Here is a 15,933-nt window from a genome sequence, read left to right on the forward strand (position 1 = left end):
AAATGCCAAAAAGGGTGCAGGCCTGCCCTGCTGGTTGCACAGCGGCTTTAAAACCCTCCGTGACCATGTCTGGGGTAGAGAGGGGGTCCAGGGACATGCTAAGAACCAGTGGACAGAGAAGCTGGGACTCTGAGCTCTAACTGGAGTTTCTGGAGAGAGCCAAGCCAAGCCCTCTCGGGGGCCTCAGGCAAGTAAATGACTAGAATCAACACGGTGAGAGGAACCCATAGCTTCCCAGCTCCGTGATCTGGGCAAGCCTCAAACACCCCATCTGTGAAATGGGGAGTAGCCCTGCCCTGCTGACCACTCAGGCCTGTCCCTGGATAATGAACCCACACGTGCCTGGAAACCGCAAAGCACATTAAGGGATCCGGGGCAGAGCTGCTGCTGCTCAGATGTCTGAACAGTCTTAGTGTGGGCTCAGAGCATACGGAGCCTAACCCACCTCCGTGGGGACTGGCACTCCCGGGGCTCCAGTGCCCCACCAACTCCTTGCTGAATTGGGAAATCAGAACTGCTCCCTGCAGTGATAGGCCAGAGCAAGAAACTCCTCGCCTGAGACAAACGGTGCCAGCTGCCTGCTGTAGCCCAGAGTGATTCCAACAACCCAAAATGGGACCGGAAGTGCCCTCCACGGAGCAAGATCATGGCGGCTGGCCACAGGCTGGCTGCGCTTGCTGGCCACACGTTTGCAGTATCATGAACCAATTTCTCTCAGCAGAGCCCAACAGCCTTATGCGCCCAAAGCCCAATCAGGGAAGACACTGGATGTCACTGTCCTTAAACACTTCCCCCTGGGTGTCCTAGGGGTCAGGGATAGAAAACAGCTCAGGTGCCTGCTACTGGGGGGCTGGGAGCCCTACTTGGGCAATCAGCTTCCCAAGAGATCCTCCGGCACCTCTTCTGGGTGGGGGGACAGCTGCTACTCAGGGGCTAGGAGGGTCTCTCAGGTAGAAGGTTCTGCCACGGAGCTCTCTAGGGGAGCTGCTGAGCATACCTGACCAGGTCCCTCCCCAGCAGACAGGGTGAGGGCTGTCCCCCCCAACCAAGGAGCTCAGACCTGCCAGGCTCTCCTTGAGCCCCGGAGGCTGAGCCCAGAGGTGGTGGGATGAGTCTGCTGCCTTGTGAATACCCACCGTGTGCCATGCATTGGGCAGGGAGCTCAGAGGGAACCGGGTTATTTATGGGATACTCCAGGCCCCTGAAGCCTCTGGTCTCCGTTAGGGGTGGCTTAGGAATAAGATGCTGCAGGCTCGCTGAGTGGCTCTATCACAAGAGGAAAGGACAGCAGCAAAAACAGACTGAAATCTCACTGTGGAGCCTGTCAGCCTCATGCACCTCAGGTCCCCTCAGGACTTGACCTCTGATGCTATCCGAGTCCACCCCCACCCCTGGGCCCTGCCAGTCACTGATCTCCCACCCCCACCCACTGCCAAGCCTGCTCCCCCAGCAATCTCTCCCCAGCACCCTCCACTCCCAACTGCTCTGCATCATGCCGCCCCCTGACCGCCCTCTTTAGGAGACCCTGATTTCCTTCAGTCCCCTGGCTCTGCTCTCCTCAGCCCTCCATCACGGTTTTCTAAGCGGGCTCCCCCTGCTCACTCTGGCTGCTTGTGGACCTTTTTCTTCCACAGCCCCTCAATCACAGGGATGCAGGGTGTGGCCTTCTCACACCCCAGATCCCTAGGCCCAGCTGGCCCCTCCACCCCATAGCATCAGCTTCTGCCTCTATTCAATCTCCAAAACCCACCCCATGGGCCTGACCCCTGCCCCACTCTGATGCCCAGCTCTCACCCGACATCGGGCATTGACAGCCCACCCACCAGTCACCTAGGCACATGGCTTCCTACCCAAGCAGGCTCTCAGCACTGCTGTCCTCTCAGATGCCCCTCACCCTTTCACCTGTCCCAGCACTTCCAGCCAGGCTGCATCTTTGGGACCCTGGGCTAGAGCATGGCATTCAAGGCCCTCCCCCACAGGTACCTGTTGCTGCACCTCGCCAACACCAGACCTAGGTTCCTGATCCATCACAGGTGGGCCTGGACTCTCCCAGGGTCACCTGGAGATTCTCTTCACCAGTATCAAGATTTATGTGGTACAAACCACGTACCCAGTAGTGTACTGTAATCCTCATGTGGATTCTCCCATCAGATCCTCACAAACCCCATAAGGCAGGCTACCACCAGCCCTTCACAGACAGGAAACAGAGCCCGTACTCCTAACTACTGCTCTGCCTCATCACCTCCCTTCCCGTCTCTCCCTGTCCAAGTCCTCCCTCCTGACCCCACACTCAGAGGTGGCCTTCCCACCCAGCACTCCTCTGCACCTCCCACCTACCGCCCAGTCAGCTATGCAGATGTACCCAGTCTCCAACTCAGGTCTGGCCCAGAGCAGGAGGAGAAAGGCCTCTGAGTGTGAAGGAGAGGAGGGAGAGGCGTGGTCTCCAAGTAGAGGGCAGGCCCTGCTGGGGCTCTGTTCAGGAAGCCTCTGTCTGAAACAGCATCAGTGACAAACCCCAGGACTCCCTGTTGAGGAAAGAACCATTCTCATGGCTGGCCCCTGCCACCTAGTGGTGGTGTACAGTACTGCAAGCCTGGACCAACTGGGCCCACCTTGCTGGGAGACCAGACCTCCTGACTGAGACTCAGCATCACTGTCATTGTCACTAACACTGTGCCTGGTTCCTGTTTTGTGTGAGGCACTCTGTAAGTTCTTGTCATGGACCAACTCATCACCCTCCCAACACCGCCTAAGAAACAGGCCTTATCATTGTGCCAGGGGCCCAGAGAAGTCAAGTAACCTGCCCAAAGTCACACTGCTAAAAATGCTGAAGCTGGGTGCAGAGCCACCCTCCACCATGTGCTTTTCAAGACCAGGATCCACTCCCCCTTCTTGGAGGATCTGTTCCTTCAGTTACCCCAAGAAAGTCCTGGCCTCAAACATCTGAGAATTGGAAGGGCTTGTGGGGGGTGTTAAGGGGAGAGCTCTGAACCCCACACCCCACACTTTTCTCCAGATATGTCCTTCCCATTTTCAGGTGTGAATTTTGGAAGTGAGCCCATGGACTTGAAACTTAATCCCAAGTCAACAACCACAGTTCTTTAAACAATGCCAGCTCTGACTCTCCCTGGTCTCAGCCCTGAGCCCCCAGGCCTGCCCACCCATTCTGCCCCTTGCACAACTCCCAGTTGATGGTGACTCCCTCACCACCTCCCTTCCCTGGGCCCCATCCCCACAACTGGGGTGACTTAGGACTCTGCCCAGTCATACCTGCTCTGAGGCCAGTTCCATATCCCAGTACCTTCAGCTCTCTCATCGTAAGCTCACCCAAGTCTGCCCCCACTCCCACCTCCCTCCTGCAGCCCAATACCAGCCCACATAGACAGGCCGCTGCCCTGCCTTCCAAGGGCTATAATTAAATATATATATAAATAAGGGGGCACAGCACCAGGGCTGGCTTCCAAGCCTGGCCCCCTACCAAGTCGACCCTCCATATGGCTCATGGCTCCACATCTGTGGAGGACACTGTGGAACCAGAGGTGGCCAAGGTCCCACCAACACTGACCTCTTTTGACAGACCTGTCTCCTTCACCACCTCCAGGGCTGTCACCTTGGCCCTGGAGGACAGAGCCTCCATTACAGGGGGAGGTGAGTGGCATGGGCAGCCCCTGAGAAGTGCCCCTCAAGAGGAGCCCTGGCCAGAGCCCCACTGAGAGCCCCCATCTGGACCGCAGTGTGCATGAGGTTCTGCCACCTCGTAAGTGGGCACCAAAGGGCTGGTGGATGCCAGTTAGCACCACGCTCTATCTCCGGGCCAAGGTTCCAGGACAGCCACGCCATAGACTACCCACCCCTGAAGATCCCAACAGACCCAGGACTCCCCCCTAACCCCAAGCCAGCCACAGCTGTCCTCAGGCCCATTTAAGCCCCACAGCCAAGAGCCGGACACCCGGCGTGGCACAGTCCCACTGCAGCCGCTCGGGGACACTCACACTGATAGTGCTGCAAGAGCCGGTGAGTCCGCATGTCCCACACCTTCACCGTGTTGTCCATGCCGGCGGCGGCGATGCACGTGCCACTGGGGTGGAAGTCCACGTAGGTGACAAAGCTGGAAAGGGGGCCACCGCATGCTGTAGGAGGTCTGCCCCGGCTCAGAACAGACCCCCAAACATCCAGCACATCCCCATCCCCACACACCTGCTCACACTCTTCCCTCAGCCCAGAATACCTCCCTATTGCCCTGTATCTTTACCAGGTGGCCAAGGGAGAACAAGAAGGAGAGGGTGAGAACAGAGGCTAGCAGTGACCTGAGGGGCACTTACCAGGGAGCAAGTCTCAGCACCAACTTCTAAATGCGAGCAGAGAAAGTGGACTTCAGACCAAAGGTCAGCCAGCTGCTCGGGTGCTTTCAGTTAAGAGCTGGTGCCCCTACCAGAGCAGGAGGCAGGGCCACCTGAGGCCCAGACATCAAGGGCCAGCAGGGTCCCAGAACCACTGGCTCACCTATTTCTAGAAGACAAGCCAAGAGCCCTCGATATACTCATATGTGACACCCAGGCTGGTATCGTGGCCAGCCCTCAGGAGGGACCCTTACCTGGGGCTCCCAGCCTAACAAGGGGCAGACGCTGAGGTTCATCTAGGAACCCAGATTGGGTGGGTCCCTGCTCAAATGCAGGCTCATCCCTCTCAGTGATGCGGCATAATATGAACAGCCACCATCCACTACAAGAACCTGATTAGCCTTTCATTTATAAAGTCATCACCAAGGAGAACATCCTTTTGGGGGTCTGGGTTCAACTTCTTTAGACAGACGTGTCACAATTTTGAGAACTAGAAAGTGAAGGGAAAAGAGAGGCCTCGAGAGTTTCATGCCTTTACCTTTATCTTTATTCCTATCCTGCCCCTAGGTTCTTCATAAACATTTTTCTTTTTTTTAGATTCCATATATATGTGTTAGCATACGGTATTTGTTTTTCTCTAAAACACAGACGTAGAGAATGGACTGGAGGACACGGGGAGGGGGAAGGGTAAGTTGGGACAAAGTGAGAGAGTGGCATGGACATATATACACTACCAAATGTAAAACAGCTAGCTAGTGGGAAGCAGCCGCATAGCACAGGGAGATCAGCTCGGTGCTTTGTGATCACCTAGAGGGGTGGGATAGGGAGGGAGGGAGGGAGACGCAAGAGGGAGGAGATATGGGGATATATGTATAGCTGACTCACTTTGTTATAAAGCAGAAACTAAGACACCATTGTAAAGCAATTATACTCCAATAAAGATGTTCAAAAAGGGTTTCGTGCCTTGAGGTTAAGCACTCTTACTGTTTGTGGGGATGGGGATGAGGCAGAAACTTCCACCCACAAGCGAAAAGATACAGAGCCAGGGAGCAGCAGAGACATGGCGGTGGGCCCCAAGTGCCGCCACTGGAGGCCACTAGGGCCTCTTCGAGCCCAGGTCTATGCTTTTCTCGAGCGCCTACAGGTGGAGGACAGGGTCTGGGGACTCACCTGCCGTGCTCGCAGTACGAGTGGACACACTCCCGGCTGGTCTTGTCCCACACCTTGACAGTCTTGTCGTCACTGGCAGACACGATGAGCCGCCCATCTGGGGAGAACCTGAACCAGGCGGGGCACAAGTCACATCACCAGTCAACAGACATCACAGGCACCACACACCATCCTCCACAGTCACCCTTCCTGAGCTGCCCACCACCTGACCTCAGGAACCCACCTGGGCCACATGCCCTGCTCTGACCCTGAGTGATCCTGGGCAAATGCCTTTCTCTCTGCAAGATGGGTCAGAAGGGTGCCTACCTCCTGGTAAGCAGGTAGGCAATAGCGTCGCACACGAGGCCCCCAGCACTGCACATGGCAACATGCGTGCTGACTGCTGGTACTTGGCATCATTATCCTGTTCCCAAGTGCCCTGAATCCACATCTAACTCTGAGAATGGGTCAGCAAAACCAACCTGCTAACAAAAAAGGAGTGGAGGTTCTGGGGACCCACCACCAAAGGCCTGGTGTGAGTTCAACACTTGTTTGCTGGCAGGGCCCCTCCTATTCTCAGGAGCCCAATGGTGAGGGCCTCTCAGAGTAATCAGGGACCTCCCAGGACAGAGGAACAAGGGCCCTGGAGAACAAGTAACTTCATGGGGTCCCCAGAAGAACACAGCTCAACAGTTCCCAACCTCTGACTCCCATGGTTTCCCAGTGTCCCCAGACACCCCATCCTCTTCCTCCAGAGCACAGAGATTCGACACGTGAGATCTCTGTTGAAAGGAACAGAATAAGCTAGAAGCAGGCACAGCTGTGTCCGCAATTCTTAGACCTTGAAAGGTGCTTTGAATCAGCTGGCCCCCATCCCTATGGCACTGGCCCCCACACCAAAGGGAGAACCGGCTTCCAGACCAACCCCTCTCAGAAGCCTGGGCCCCCATCTGGCAGCTCTGAAGCAAAATCAACCTCTGAGGAGCAGAACGTCCTCAGAGGAAAGTAGGCAAGCCTTAGTGCCAGACACTCGGCTTCCAACCCCAGCTCTGCCACTTACTCCCAATGTGCCCCATGGCAAGATACTACACTATTCTGAGCCTCAGTTTCTTCATCTGCAAAATGGCAACAATGCCACCTACTTGCGGGACTGCCATGAGGAGTTAGAAGAAAACGTCTAGTGGTGGTACTGACGTTATCTTGTCGTTGTTGCTATTGCTAATAAGTGGCCCCTGATGACTCACCTTGTGCTGCATCAGCACAGACGTCAGGGGTCAGTCGTGGCTGACAACGGACTAACTTACTTGTCGTGCCTTAGCTCAGTGAAGCTTGGACAACTTACAATGTGAGAACTATTATTGTTCTTTTTCACACATAAGGAAGTTGAGGTTCAGGAAGATAAAGAGTGGCTAAGTAACTTGTCCAAGGTCACGGTGCTAGCACCTGGCAACTCCTCTGTGCCCTCCAACCCCCGGGGTCCCTCCAGCGGTCTCCAGGTAGGACACTACTCACTTGGCACAGCGGACCCAGTTGATGTGCTGGCTCAGGGAGAACAGGAATTTCTGGCGATGAGTTGACCACACCTTGACTGTCTTGTCGTCGGAGGCTGTCACGAAGGACTGGCCATCGCTGCAGAAATGGATGCTCCTCACTGTGGCCGTGTGTGCACGAAACACGGTTGACTCGCCTTTGCTGCAGGGATGGGTATCCAGAGTCAGGAAACCCATAAACCCATAAGAGCAACAGAAGGGCACATCGAAGCCCTCCCCACCCCTCAGAACCCTCCCAAAGTAAATCCAGGCTTGAGTGCCTCAGTCCCCAAAAAGGGAAGCCAGGGCCTCACCCACGTGCAGGCAGCATCAGGTGGGATCCCTTCCAGGATGGCTGAGGTCAGCCCAGGATCTCCCTATTGGCCCTGAGGGGAGGGCCCCGACTGAAGCCCCAGCTTCTGATGTTAACCTCCTCGGAAGTGGGGCAGATGTCCCACTGTGACCAGTCCAGCACTAGGGCCCAGACTCAGACAAGCCCCTCCAAGTCTTTAACTCACACGTTGGGTACCCAGATGCGGACAGTCTTGTCACGGGAGCCTGAGGCAAGCAGGTGTCCCGAAGGGGAGAAGTTCACACAGGTGACGGTGTCCTTGTGGCCGGCGAAGCGGTAGGCACGTGACTGGGGCTTCATGTGCCACACCATGAGGCATGAGTCCATGGAGCCACTGGCTGAGGAGAGAGCAGATGCCATGACGCTCGGCTCAAGCAGGCCTGGAGCCTCCACCAGGATGCTGGAGATGGGCGGGGGGTGGGGTGCGGGCAGCAGGGACAGCCCAGCTCTGCCTTCTCCATGGGGACAGGCCACACCTCCAGTGACTGCTGAGCAGGAGTTCGGAGAGCCTAGGGCCTGTCACCACTCCAGGCAGCGGGCCCACACAGCAACCAGACCTGGGCTGTAACCGAGGGTCCCGGATCTCCCCACAGACACACTCTGCGGCTCGAGAGAGCAAGTCCTCGCAAAACTGGGGAGCCAGCTCAATCCAGTGGCCATTTTACCATTAAGAGGACCCATCAGAAGCCTAGTGGAGGTCCCCAGAACAGACCAAAAATGACTTGTTTCCTCTTAATCTCCAGCGTATATCACGAGACCAGCAGCTTCTGGCAGGGGACCTTGACCATTGGATGAAGGGGGAGCCTCGTCCATAGAAACAAGAAAGCTGCAGCTGTGACAGCTGTGTATGAACCCCCAGGTGGCCAAGGAGGGAGCACTCGGCTGCAGCATAAGGGCAGTGGGGGGAGGGGAGCACCCGGCTCTGCCCCCCATCCTTCTCAGTGGTGGGCGTCTTCAACAAGGAGGTGTGCCCATGGTACTGTGGACAACAGAATCAATAAAGACCCAAGGAAAAAGCCACTGTTTAGGGCTCATTCTGCAGGCCAGGCCTGAGAGGTGGATGGGGTGTGCACGGAAAAGCCCAGAACCGGGTCCTAACCTCAAAGGCTGTGTGACCTTAGCAAGGCCCCCAACCTTTCCGAGCCTCACACTCCACATGCAGAATGGAGCTCATAAAGCCTAGCGCCCAGAGAGCAGGCCGGCTGAAGCAGGAGGTAGGTCTAGACAAAGCACCTGGGTCCTCGCTGTGCCCCGCTCCCCCCACGCCACACCTCCCAGGTAGAAACGTGACCTTCTCAGCTCATAACCTAGTGCCTAGAATAAGATGCCTCTTCTTACCCAGCTGCTTCGTGTTGAGACTGAAGTCCACACAGGTAACTGCATCCCGGTGGCCCTTAAAATGCCTCTCCAGCGAGGGGTCCTCCTGAGGGAGAGCCAGGGTCAAATATGTGAAGCCTAGATGAGGAAGGGGCTTCCTCAGGGCCAAGACTCTTCCTATAACAGCCAGCAGCATTTAAAAATGCTCAAGGCATGGGCTTCCCTGGTGGCGCAGTGGTTGAGAGTCCGCCTGCCAATGCAGGGGACACGGGTTTGTGCCCCAGTCCGGGAAGATCCCACATGCTGCGGAGCGGCTGGGCCCATGAGCCGTGGCTGCTGAGCCTGCGCGTCCGGAGCCTGTGCTCTGCAACAGGAGAGGCCACAACAGTGAGAGGCCCGCGTACAGAAAAAAAAAAAAAAATGCCCAAGGCATGATCTTGTATATAGAAAATCCTAAGGAATCACTAAAAAATCCATTAGAACTAATAAACAAGTTCAGCAAGCTTACAGGATACAAAATCAATATACAAAAATCAAGTACACCAACAATGAACAATGTGAAAAATAAAAGTATGATAACAATTCCATTTATGATACATAAAAAAGAACAAAATACTTAGGAATAACTTAACAAAAGAAGTGCAAGACATATGAGAACTAAAAAACATCATTGAAAGAAGTATAGAAAGACCTAGATAAATGGAAAGACATCCCATGTTCATAGTTTGGAAAACTTAATATTGTTAAGATGAAATACTCCTCAAATTGATCTACAGAGTGAACAGAATCCCTTTCAAAATCTCAGATGCCTTTTTTTTTGCAGAAATTGACAAGCTCATCCTAAAATTCACATAAAATGTAAAACAGCCAGAATAGAAAACAATGTTTAAAAATAAAAACAAAAACCAGTCACTGTCGAAAGCAATTTGGTAGTTCTGCAAAAAGTTAAGCACAGAGTTATCAAATGATCCAGCAATTGTAGGTAAATACCCGTAAGAGTTGAAAGCATTTTCACACAAAAACTTGTACACAAATGTTCATAGCAGGATTGTTCATAATGGCCCAAAAGTGGACAAACCTTAATGTTCATCAACAGATAAATGGATAAACAAAATGTGGTATATCCATACAACAGAATATTATTCAGTCATAAAAAGGAATGAACTACTGACACATGCTACAACACAGATAAACCTTGAAAACATTATGCTAAGTGAAAAAAGCCAGACACCAAAGGCCACATTTTGTCTGATTCCATTTATATGAAATGTCCAGAATAGGCAAATCTATAAAGATAGAAAATAGATTAGTGGTTGACAGGGACTGGGCGGGGGCGGCCGAGGGGGGGCAGTCACGAAGAAGGGGCGCAACTGCTTAATGGGTATGGGTTTCTCTTTGGGGTGACAAAAATGTTCTGGAAATAGACAGTGATGGTTACACAATATTGTGAGTGTACTAAAAACCACTAAATTTTACACTTCAAAAGGGTGAATTTTATGGTATGTGAATAATATCTCAATAAAGTTATTTTTCGAAAGACCCAAGAGAAAATGGGGACTTTCAGCACCCCCATCTCAGGAATCAGATCCTATACCTTCAGTCCCACTGCGGACCGGCCAGTGAACCCAAAGGTCAGCCCTGAATAAGCCCCCAGTGGCTTTAGGACCACCTCCACTCCACCCAACATCAGAGAAGCAGTAGCTTAGGAAGACATGGAGATAATATTCCAGAGATTCTCTCCATCCAACAGCAATTCATGTTGAAGAGTTATAGTCCAGCCATGCAGACATCTCCTCCTACCCCAAATATCTTAAACCTCAAAGAAGCATTTTGGGGGCACCAGGGAGCCCAGCAAAGCCTCCTCTTGAGGAAAAAACAGCCCTGGGGCAGAAAAAGGACTGCAGGGAGCTGTAACCAGAACAAAGGCTCCCGTGGCCCCTTGCCCAGCTCCACCCCCCAACACACCAGCCTGAGTCCTCCTTTCAACAAGAGAAGGAATGGCAGCTGGAGGAGGGCAGAGAACTGAGCAGAAACTGCTCCACCTGAACTTGTTGGAAGAATAAGGGTAAAATAGTGCACGCTCTAGAGGCAAGTTCAGATCCGCCCCTAACCAGGGGACGCCTGAAATCTCCCAACACCCTCTCTTCCAATCCCACAGGCTTGTTGGTTCCTCATCTCCCCCAAAGGTGGTTTATATATTGGGGTGGGGGGTCAAACACCACTAGAGATCAAAAGGCCTAGTTCCTAGTCTGAGCCCTCTGCTCACATGCCCAGACACCCAAGGAAGCCAACAGGCCACCACCCAGCGTCCTTGACTTTCAACCCAGCCAGAGGACCAGGCAGGTTCAGGTTTAAAACAACCTCTCAAAAAGAGGGGCTTTGGAGTGCTCCCCTCTGGCCTCACGAAGAACCTGGGACTCAGAGAGGGCAGTCTGGCCCAGGTCACACTGCAGGCCTGGGCCGTCCCGGGCATCCCGGGGGCCTGCTGTTCCCACACGTCGGAACAGGGTGCACCCTCAACAAACCCCCATTCAGCCATCCACTGCTCAGGATAAGGAGACAGAAGCCAGAGAGGCCCGGCGCTGGCCCCAGGTCACACCTCCAGTCGGGCCATACAAGTGTCTCCCCCGCTAGGGGGAGATGCAAATCCTGGGGGCAGAGGCTGGTTTCTTAGCCCCGTTAGCCCGAACAGAGCCTGGCTCGCAGGAGGCGTTCACCAGGTGCCCGTACTCAAGTGCCCCCTGCACAGGCGGTAAACTGGGGCCAGAGAAGACCGGCTTGGAACCCTCCGTCCGGCTAGGCGGGGAGACTAAAGCCCGGGCGGCCGCAGCTGGCAGGAACTTACCAGGCAGGGTGCGGCCATGGCGGGGCCAGGGGCGCCCAAGGCGTCAGAGGAGCCCGAAAAAGCAGCGGCTGCAGTTGCGTCCCGTTCAGTTTCCGCGCCCCCAACCGCCGCCAATAGCAACGCGGGTCGCTTCGCCTCGCCCCGCCCACCGCGGTTAAAGGAGACGCGGCGCCTCGGCTTTTTGCCCCCCGACTGGAAGGAGAGCTGTATGGCCGGCTCCATGGTCTCTGCGTCCAGCGCCCCCAGGCCAGGCAGCCTACAGACGGCGCCGCCAAAGGCCTCTGTCCACCGTCACTCATTCCCCCTGAGAAATTAAAAAGTCCAGGATGAGAGGTTCGCCCCACCGACCCATAGCCGGGCTAACGAGACGGCGAGCACAGTCTTCTGGGAAATGCAGTTCCAAGACGCCCTCATCCTTGTGTCTGGAGGAAAGTGGGACTACATTTCCCAAGATGCCATGAGGGCGGGGCCGTGAATAACCCGAAGCGAACGCTTTAAGGATCCCGGAAGTGGAGATGCTTAAAGCGTTCACTTTGGGATAATTGTGGCTCGTTGTGATTGAGTCCTCTTCAAGCGCCCGCGAGGCCGGCTTTTCTCTCAGTACCCCATTAAAAGCCAATTATTCACCCTTCGGGAATTCTTTAAGTAGTTCGCTCTTCCGAACGCGCTTAAAACAGGCGTCGATTTAAAAGAACACTAGTCACTCGGAATCACACCCTTGGAGTGGAGAGGCCTGGGTTCTATTCTCAGTTCTTGCCCTGATTCGCTGCGTGACCTCGGGAAAAATAACCCTGATCTGTGGACCTCAGTTTCCCCATTTGTGACATGAGAGGGTGTGACGCAGCCTGGCCCTCTCAGGACCCTCAGCCCTGAGCAGCCGTTGTAAATTACAAGTTTAAAAGAGGAGACAATCCAAGGGCCTGGCCGCCAGAGGTCGTCCTTGCTCACTTTCTTGGGTCTCTAGACCTTCCCGCTCGACCGCCCACCCCACCCCACCCCCGCCCTCGCCACAGCACCTCACTCTGGGCATCTTCCCAACCTGGACCTGATCTGGACTGGACGTTTGTCAAGATTTGGGAACATTGTGTCACCTCTCTGGTTAAGTGTGGATTGGCCATACTTCAACACTGATTAAGATTTGGCCAGGCCCTGAGGTTTCTCAGGACATCCTGAGACCTAAGATGGTGTGTCCCTAGACCTGCAAACCAGAGCCCAATTCAGTGAACTCAGAGACTGGCAGTGGGGGGGAGCTGGCATGTGGAAGAGTGAGTCTCTTCTTTGGTCCTGGAAGGTTTGGGGCCAGACCCAAGAAATAGACACATTTAATCCCATCTTCGCTGTGGTTTGGCTTAAAACTGGTTCCTGTATGTTAGAAATGTTCAGGCTCACTTAACTTATACAATATGAAATTCCACTTAAAACATGTATAGTATCGCTTACACACACCCGAAATTGTTCAGCACTGTTCAAATGACAATTTTCAAGCCTTCCCACCAATGTTTGCATCTTATTCAGCTATTCTCTTGCCTACTGGACAAACATTTAAAGTGAAAACATTAAGGAAGAAAAAAATTTAAATACAGAAAAATATATCTATTACACATAAGGGTTCAATCATTCTTGTTGTTGGGTGATGTTTTTGGTTTTGTTTTGTTTTGTTGTCAATTTTAGCTATAGAACACCCATGGTTTACAGGAGTTCATAATCTACATAACTAAATTTATGAAACCCTTCTGTAAAATGATTTTCAAATGTCAGGTCTGCTCAAAGCAAGAGGCACTGGAAGATTTTACTCATCCTTGCTGGTCTTTCCAGATCCCACTGTCTGCTATCACTGTCTGCTATCCTTACCCCTCAGGGAGGAGCAGCTGGGGATGCCCCACTCCCTCTTGCTCATTTACTCGCCATAAGAATGCAGAGTTCAGCTCTGCCAAAACCACATAGACAACCTAGGATACAACACTGGCACAGCCTGCATAAACCAAGATTGGTGCCTCCATGTTCTGATGGAGCAGTCCCCACCCCATGCCACCTCGACCAGATTGAACTCCATTTCTGACTGGGGCCTCCATGGGAGGGGGGAACACTCAGTGCTGGAAGAGCTTTAATACTGGGGGGCTCCATGTTGAGGCGGCTCAAAGAGAGCTTCTTTTCCAAGCCCCACTATGGCAGAGATGTCTCTATCCTGGTACAAAGCCCACACTCAGGGCCCCCTGTGAGGGCCTCTCACCCTCTCACCCTGTCATCACTCCCAGACTCCCTGCCCAAGGGCCACATGTCCCCTCCTAGGGCTGAGGTGAGCCAAAAGAGACTGCTCATAGATGGAGCTCTGGTACCAGGTCTCCCTGTTGTGGGAGTGACCCCTGCAGGGTGACCCTCCCCAGGAAGACCCATTGTAATTCTGGGCCTCAGGAGAACCCGCTGTGAAATTAGCGTGCCCCTGCAGGTCAGCCTTCTATATGGTAGGCCCACCCCAAAGTGGGGAGAGATCCCATGGAGCCCCAAGCCTTCAACCTCGCCTAGCCCTGCTCCTCCATCCCATAGCAGTGGCCACTCTGAGTAAGCATCCAGCTTGGGCCTGTCCTTGCATGTTGCAAACAGTGGGTAGCATGACTAAAGTTGCCACAGCAATTCCTGGGACAGTGATGTCAAGGGTCCCAGGGGTCCCTGGGACCAGTTTCCAGAAAGACACAGAGCTGGCCAGTAGCCACATTCCACACCATCCACTGAAGTCAGATAGGGATGCCTCTGGGTACTTCTACCCACCTCCCATAAGCATGACAGGCATGATGCATGGCCTCTCTCCCACAGCCTCAAGCAACCCCGTGAGAGATGCTGGGCCTCCTTTTCACACTGTCCAGAGAGACGGGAAGGGGCCAGGGCAGCCCAACTGTGGTAAGAGAGGGAATTCCACAAAACTGAGCCCCACCCCCCAACCTCGGCTCTGCACACATGGGCTGGAAGCGGGATGCAGACACTCACAAAAAGTCTGAATTCAATTTGAACCGTTTAGAGAAACCTTTCCAGTAGACAATGCAAACAGGGCTTCGGAGCAGTTCTCAGCCCTGGCTGCCATTCAGAACCTCTGCAGGTGGGGCCAGGCACCAGTGTTTCTTAAAAGCTCTCCAGGTGAGTCTAGTGCGCAGCCAAGGCTGAGAACAGCCCCTCTAGATCAGTGTGACCGAGAGAACTTTCTGTGACGATGGAAATGTTCTGTAATCACACTGACCAACTGGTCACATGTGACTATCCAGCACTTGAAATGTGGCTACCACGCCTAAGGAACAGAATTTTAAATTTTATCCAATTTTAATTAATTGAAATGTAAACAGCCATATGTGGCTAGTGGCTACCGTATTGGACTGCACAGCCCTAGGCTATGGACTGGCTCTGTGGCCGTGGGCAAGTCATGGAGCCTCTAGGACTTCAGTCTCCTGGTGAGGCTGCTAAGGAACTCAGTGTCCTGTCCACAGTAGCCAGGGCAAATCTTGGTCCCCATGTCCCACTGCCCACCTGAGGGGGGTTTTGTGACACCAGCCCAAACCCAGGGAAATTGGTCAAGCTAGAAGAATGCAGGCCACAGCTCCTCAGGCCCCCTAGCAGATTTTACTGGCTGCCCCCAGAGCATTTGGGGTGGGAAGATAGGGCCAGGTACCCATGAAACCAGAGGATAATCAGATTTCCCTCCTCCAGGGAGCCCTGAATTGTGGTGTGGTGAACCAGCCTGGAATGGTGCCAGCTATAAAATAACTGATGATTTTCATTTACCAAAGGTCACTGTACACCAAAAGCCATGTGAAGGTTTAGCTACAACCCCAGGAGTAGTACAATATTATGCCCATTTTACTGATGGGGAAACTGATGCACAGAGTTACTAAATGGGGAGCCAGGATTCGAACCCAAGTCTGTCTGTCTGCACAGCCTGAACCGTTAATCCTAACAAATACAGGAAGAAGAACTAAGAATCCTTAAATAGTTCAGGGCCCGGTAAAACTTAAGAGGGCCTCAAGGCTTTACCCCCAATAGCAGGGATGGAGGCCGAAACAGTCCCAAGGCAGTGAACCCCACATTAGAAAGTCCTTTGTTGTCTCATATTTTATCTTAAACTATCAAGTAAGTTTAGCATCTACTCTTCTTTTCAATATCTTTTTAATATCAAATTAATGTTTTAATGATGGGCCAGTTAATGCCAAGTCACACTGATATTCAGGAAGATGCCCCAGTTTATCCTGTGGTTTTATGACCTGCCCCCATCCTCAGTTTGAGAAGCAGGGCCATAGAAGGGTCATTCAGCTGTTTATCAAAGGGAGTGGGACTGCCAAGACCAGGACCACAGGGGTCCTAGGGCACAGGGTTTCCAGAGTCTAGGTGCAGCTGGTTTAAATACCAATTCCCAGACCA

The 15,933-nt window shown here is 53.3% G+C and overlaps 1 protein-coding gene across 3 annotated transcripts in view; it reads right to left on the minus strand.

Moving 5' to 3' along the window:
- POC1A (POC1 centriolar protein A) overlaps positions 1 to 12,530 on the minus strand; it is a 94,137-nt gene extending 81,607 nt beyond the window's left edge. For 2 of the 3 annotated variants that reach the window (XM_089919431.1, XM_022572956.3), the window contains exons 1-6: positions 11,533 to 12,530; positions 8,709 to 8,793; positions 7,537 to 7,708; positions 7,002 to 7,181; positions 5,511 to 5,618; positions 3,993 to 4,108 (exon numbers count right to left, since the gene is read on the minus strand). In XM_089919431.1, coding sequence (XP_089775557.1) covers positions 3,993 to 4,108; positions 5,511 to 5,618; positions 7,002 to 7,181; positions 7,537 to 7,708; positions 8,709 to 8,793; positions 11,533 to 11,754 — 883 coding nt within the window. In that variant the 5' untranslated portion in view covers positions 11,755 to 12,530. The remainder of the gene's footprint in view (positions 1 to 3,992; positions 4,109 to 5,510; positions 5,619 to 7,001; positions 7,182 to 7,536; positions 7,709 to 8,708; positions 8,794 to 11,532) is intronic. The other variant, XM_022572954.3, reaches the window with a different exon arrangement.
- Between the last annotated feature and the right edge of the window lie 3,403 nt (positions 12,531 to 15,933).

Source organism: Delphinapterus leucas, chromosome 10 (assembly GCF_059928025.1).
Source record: "Delphinapterus leucas isolate spDelLeu-1000000601 "Yukka" chromosome 10, BTC_Dleu_Yukka2, whole genome shotgun sequence".
In the NCBI taxonomy this organism is placed as follows: domain Eukaryota; kingdom Metazoa; phylum Chordata; class Mammalia; order Artiodactyla; family Monodontidae; genus Delphinapterus; species Delphinapterus leucas.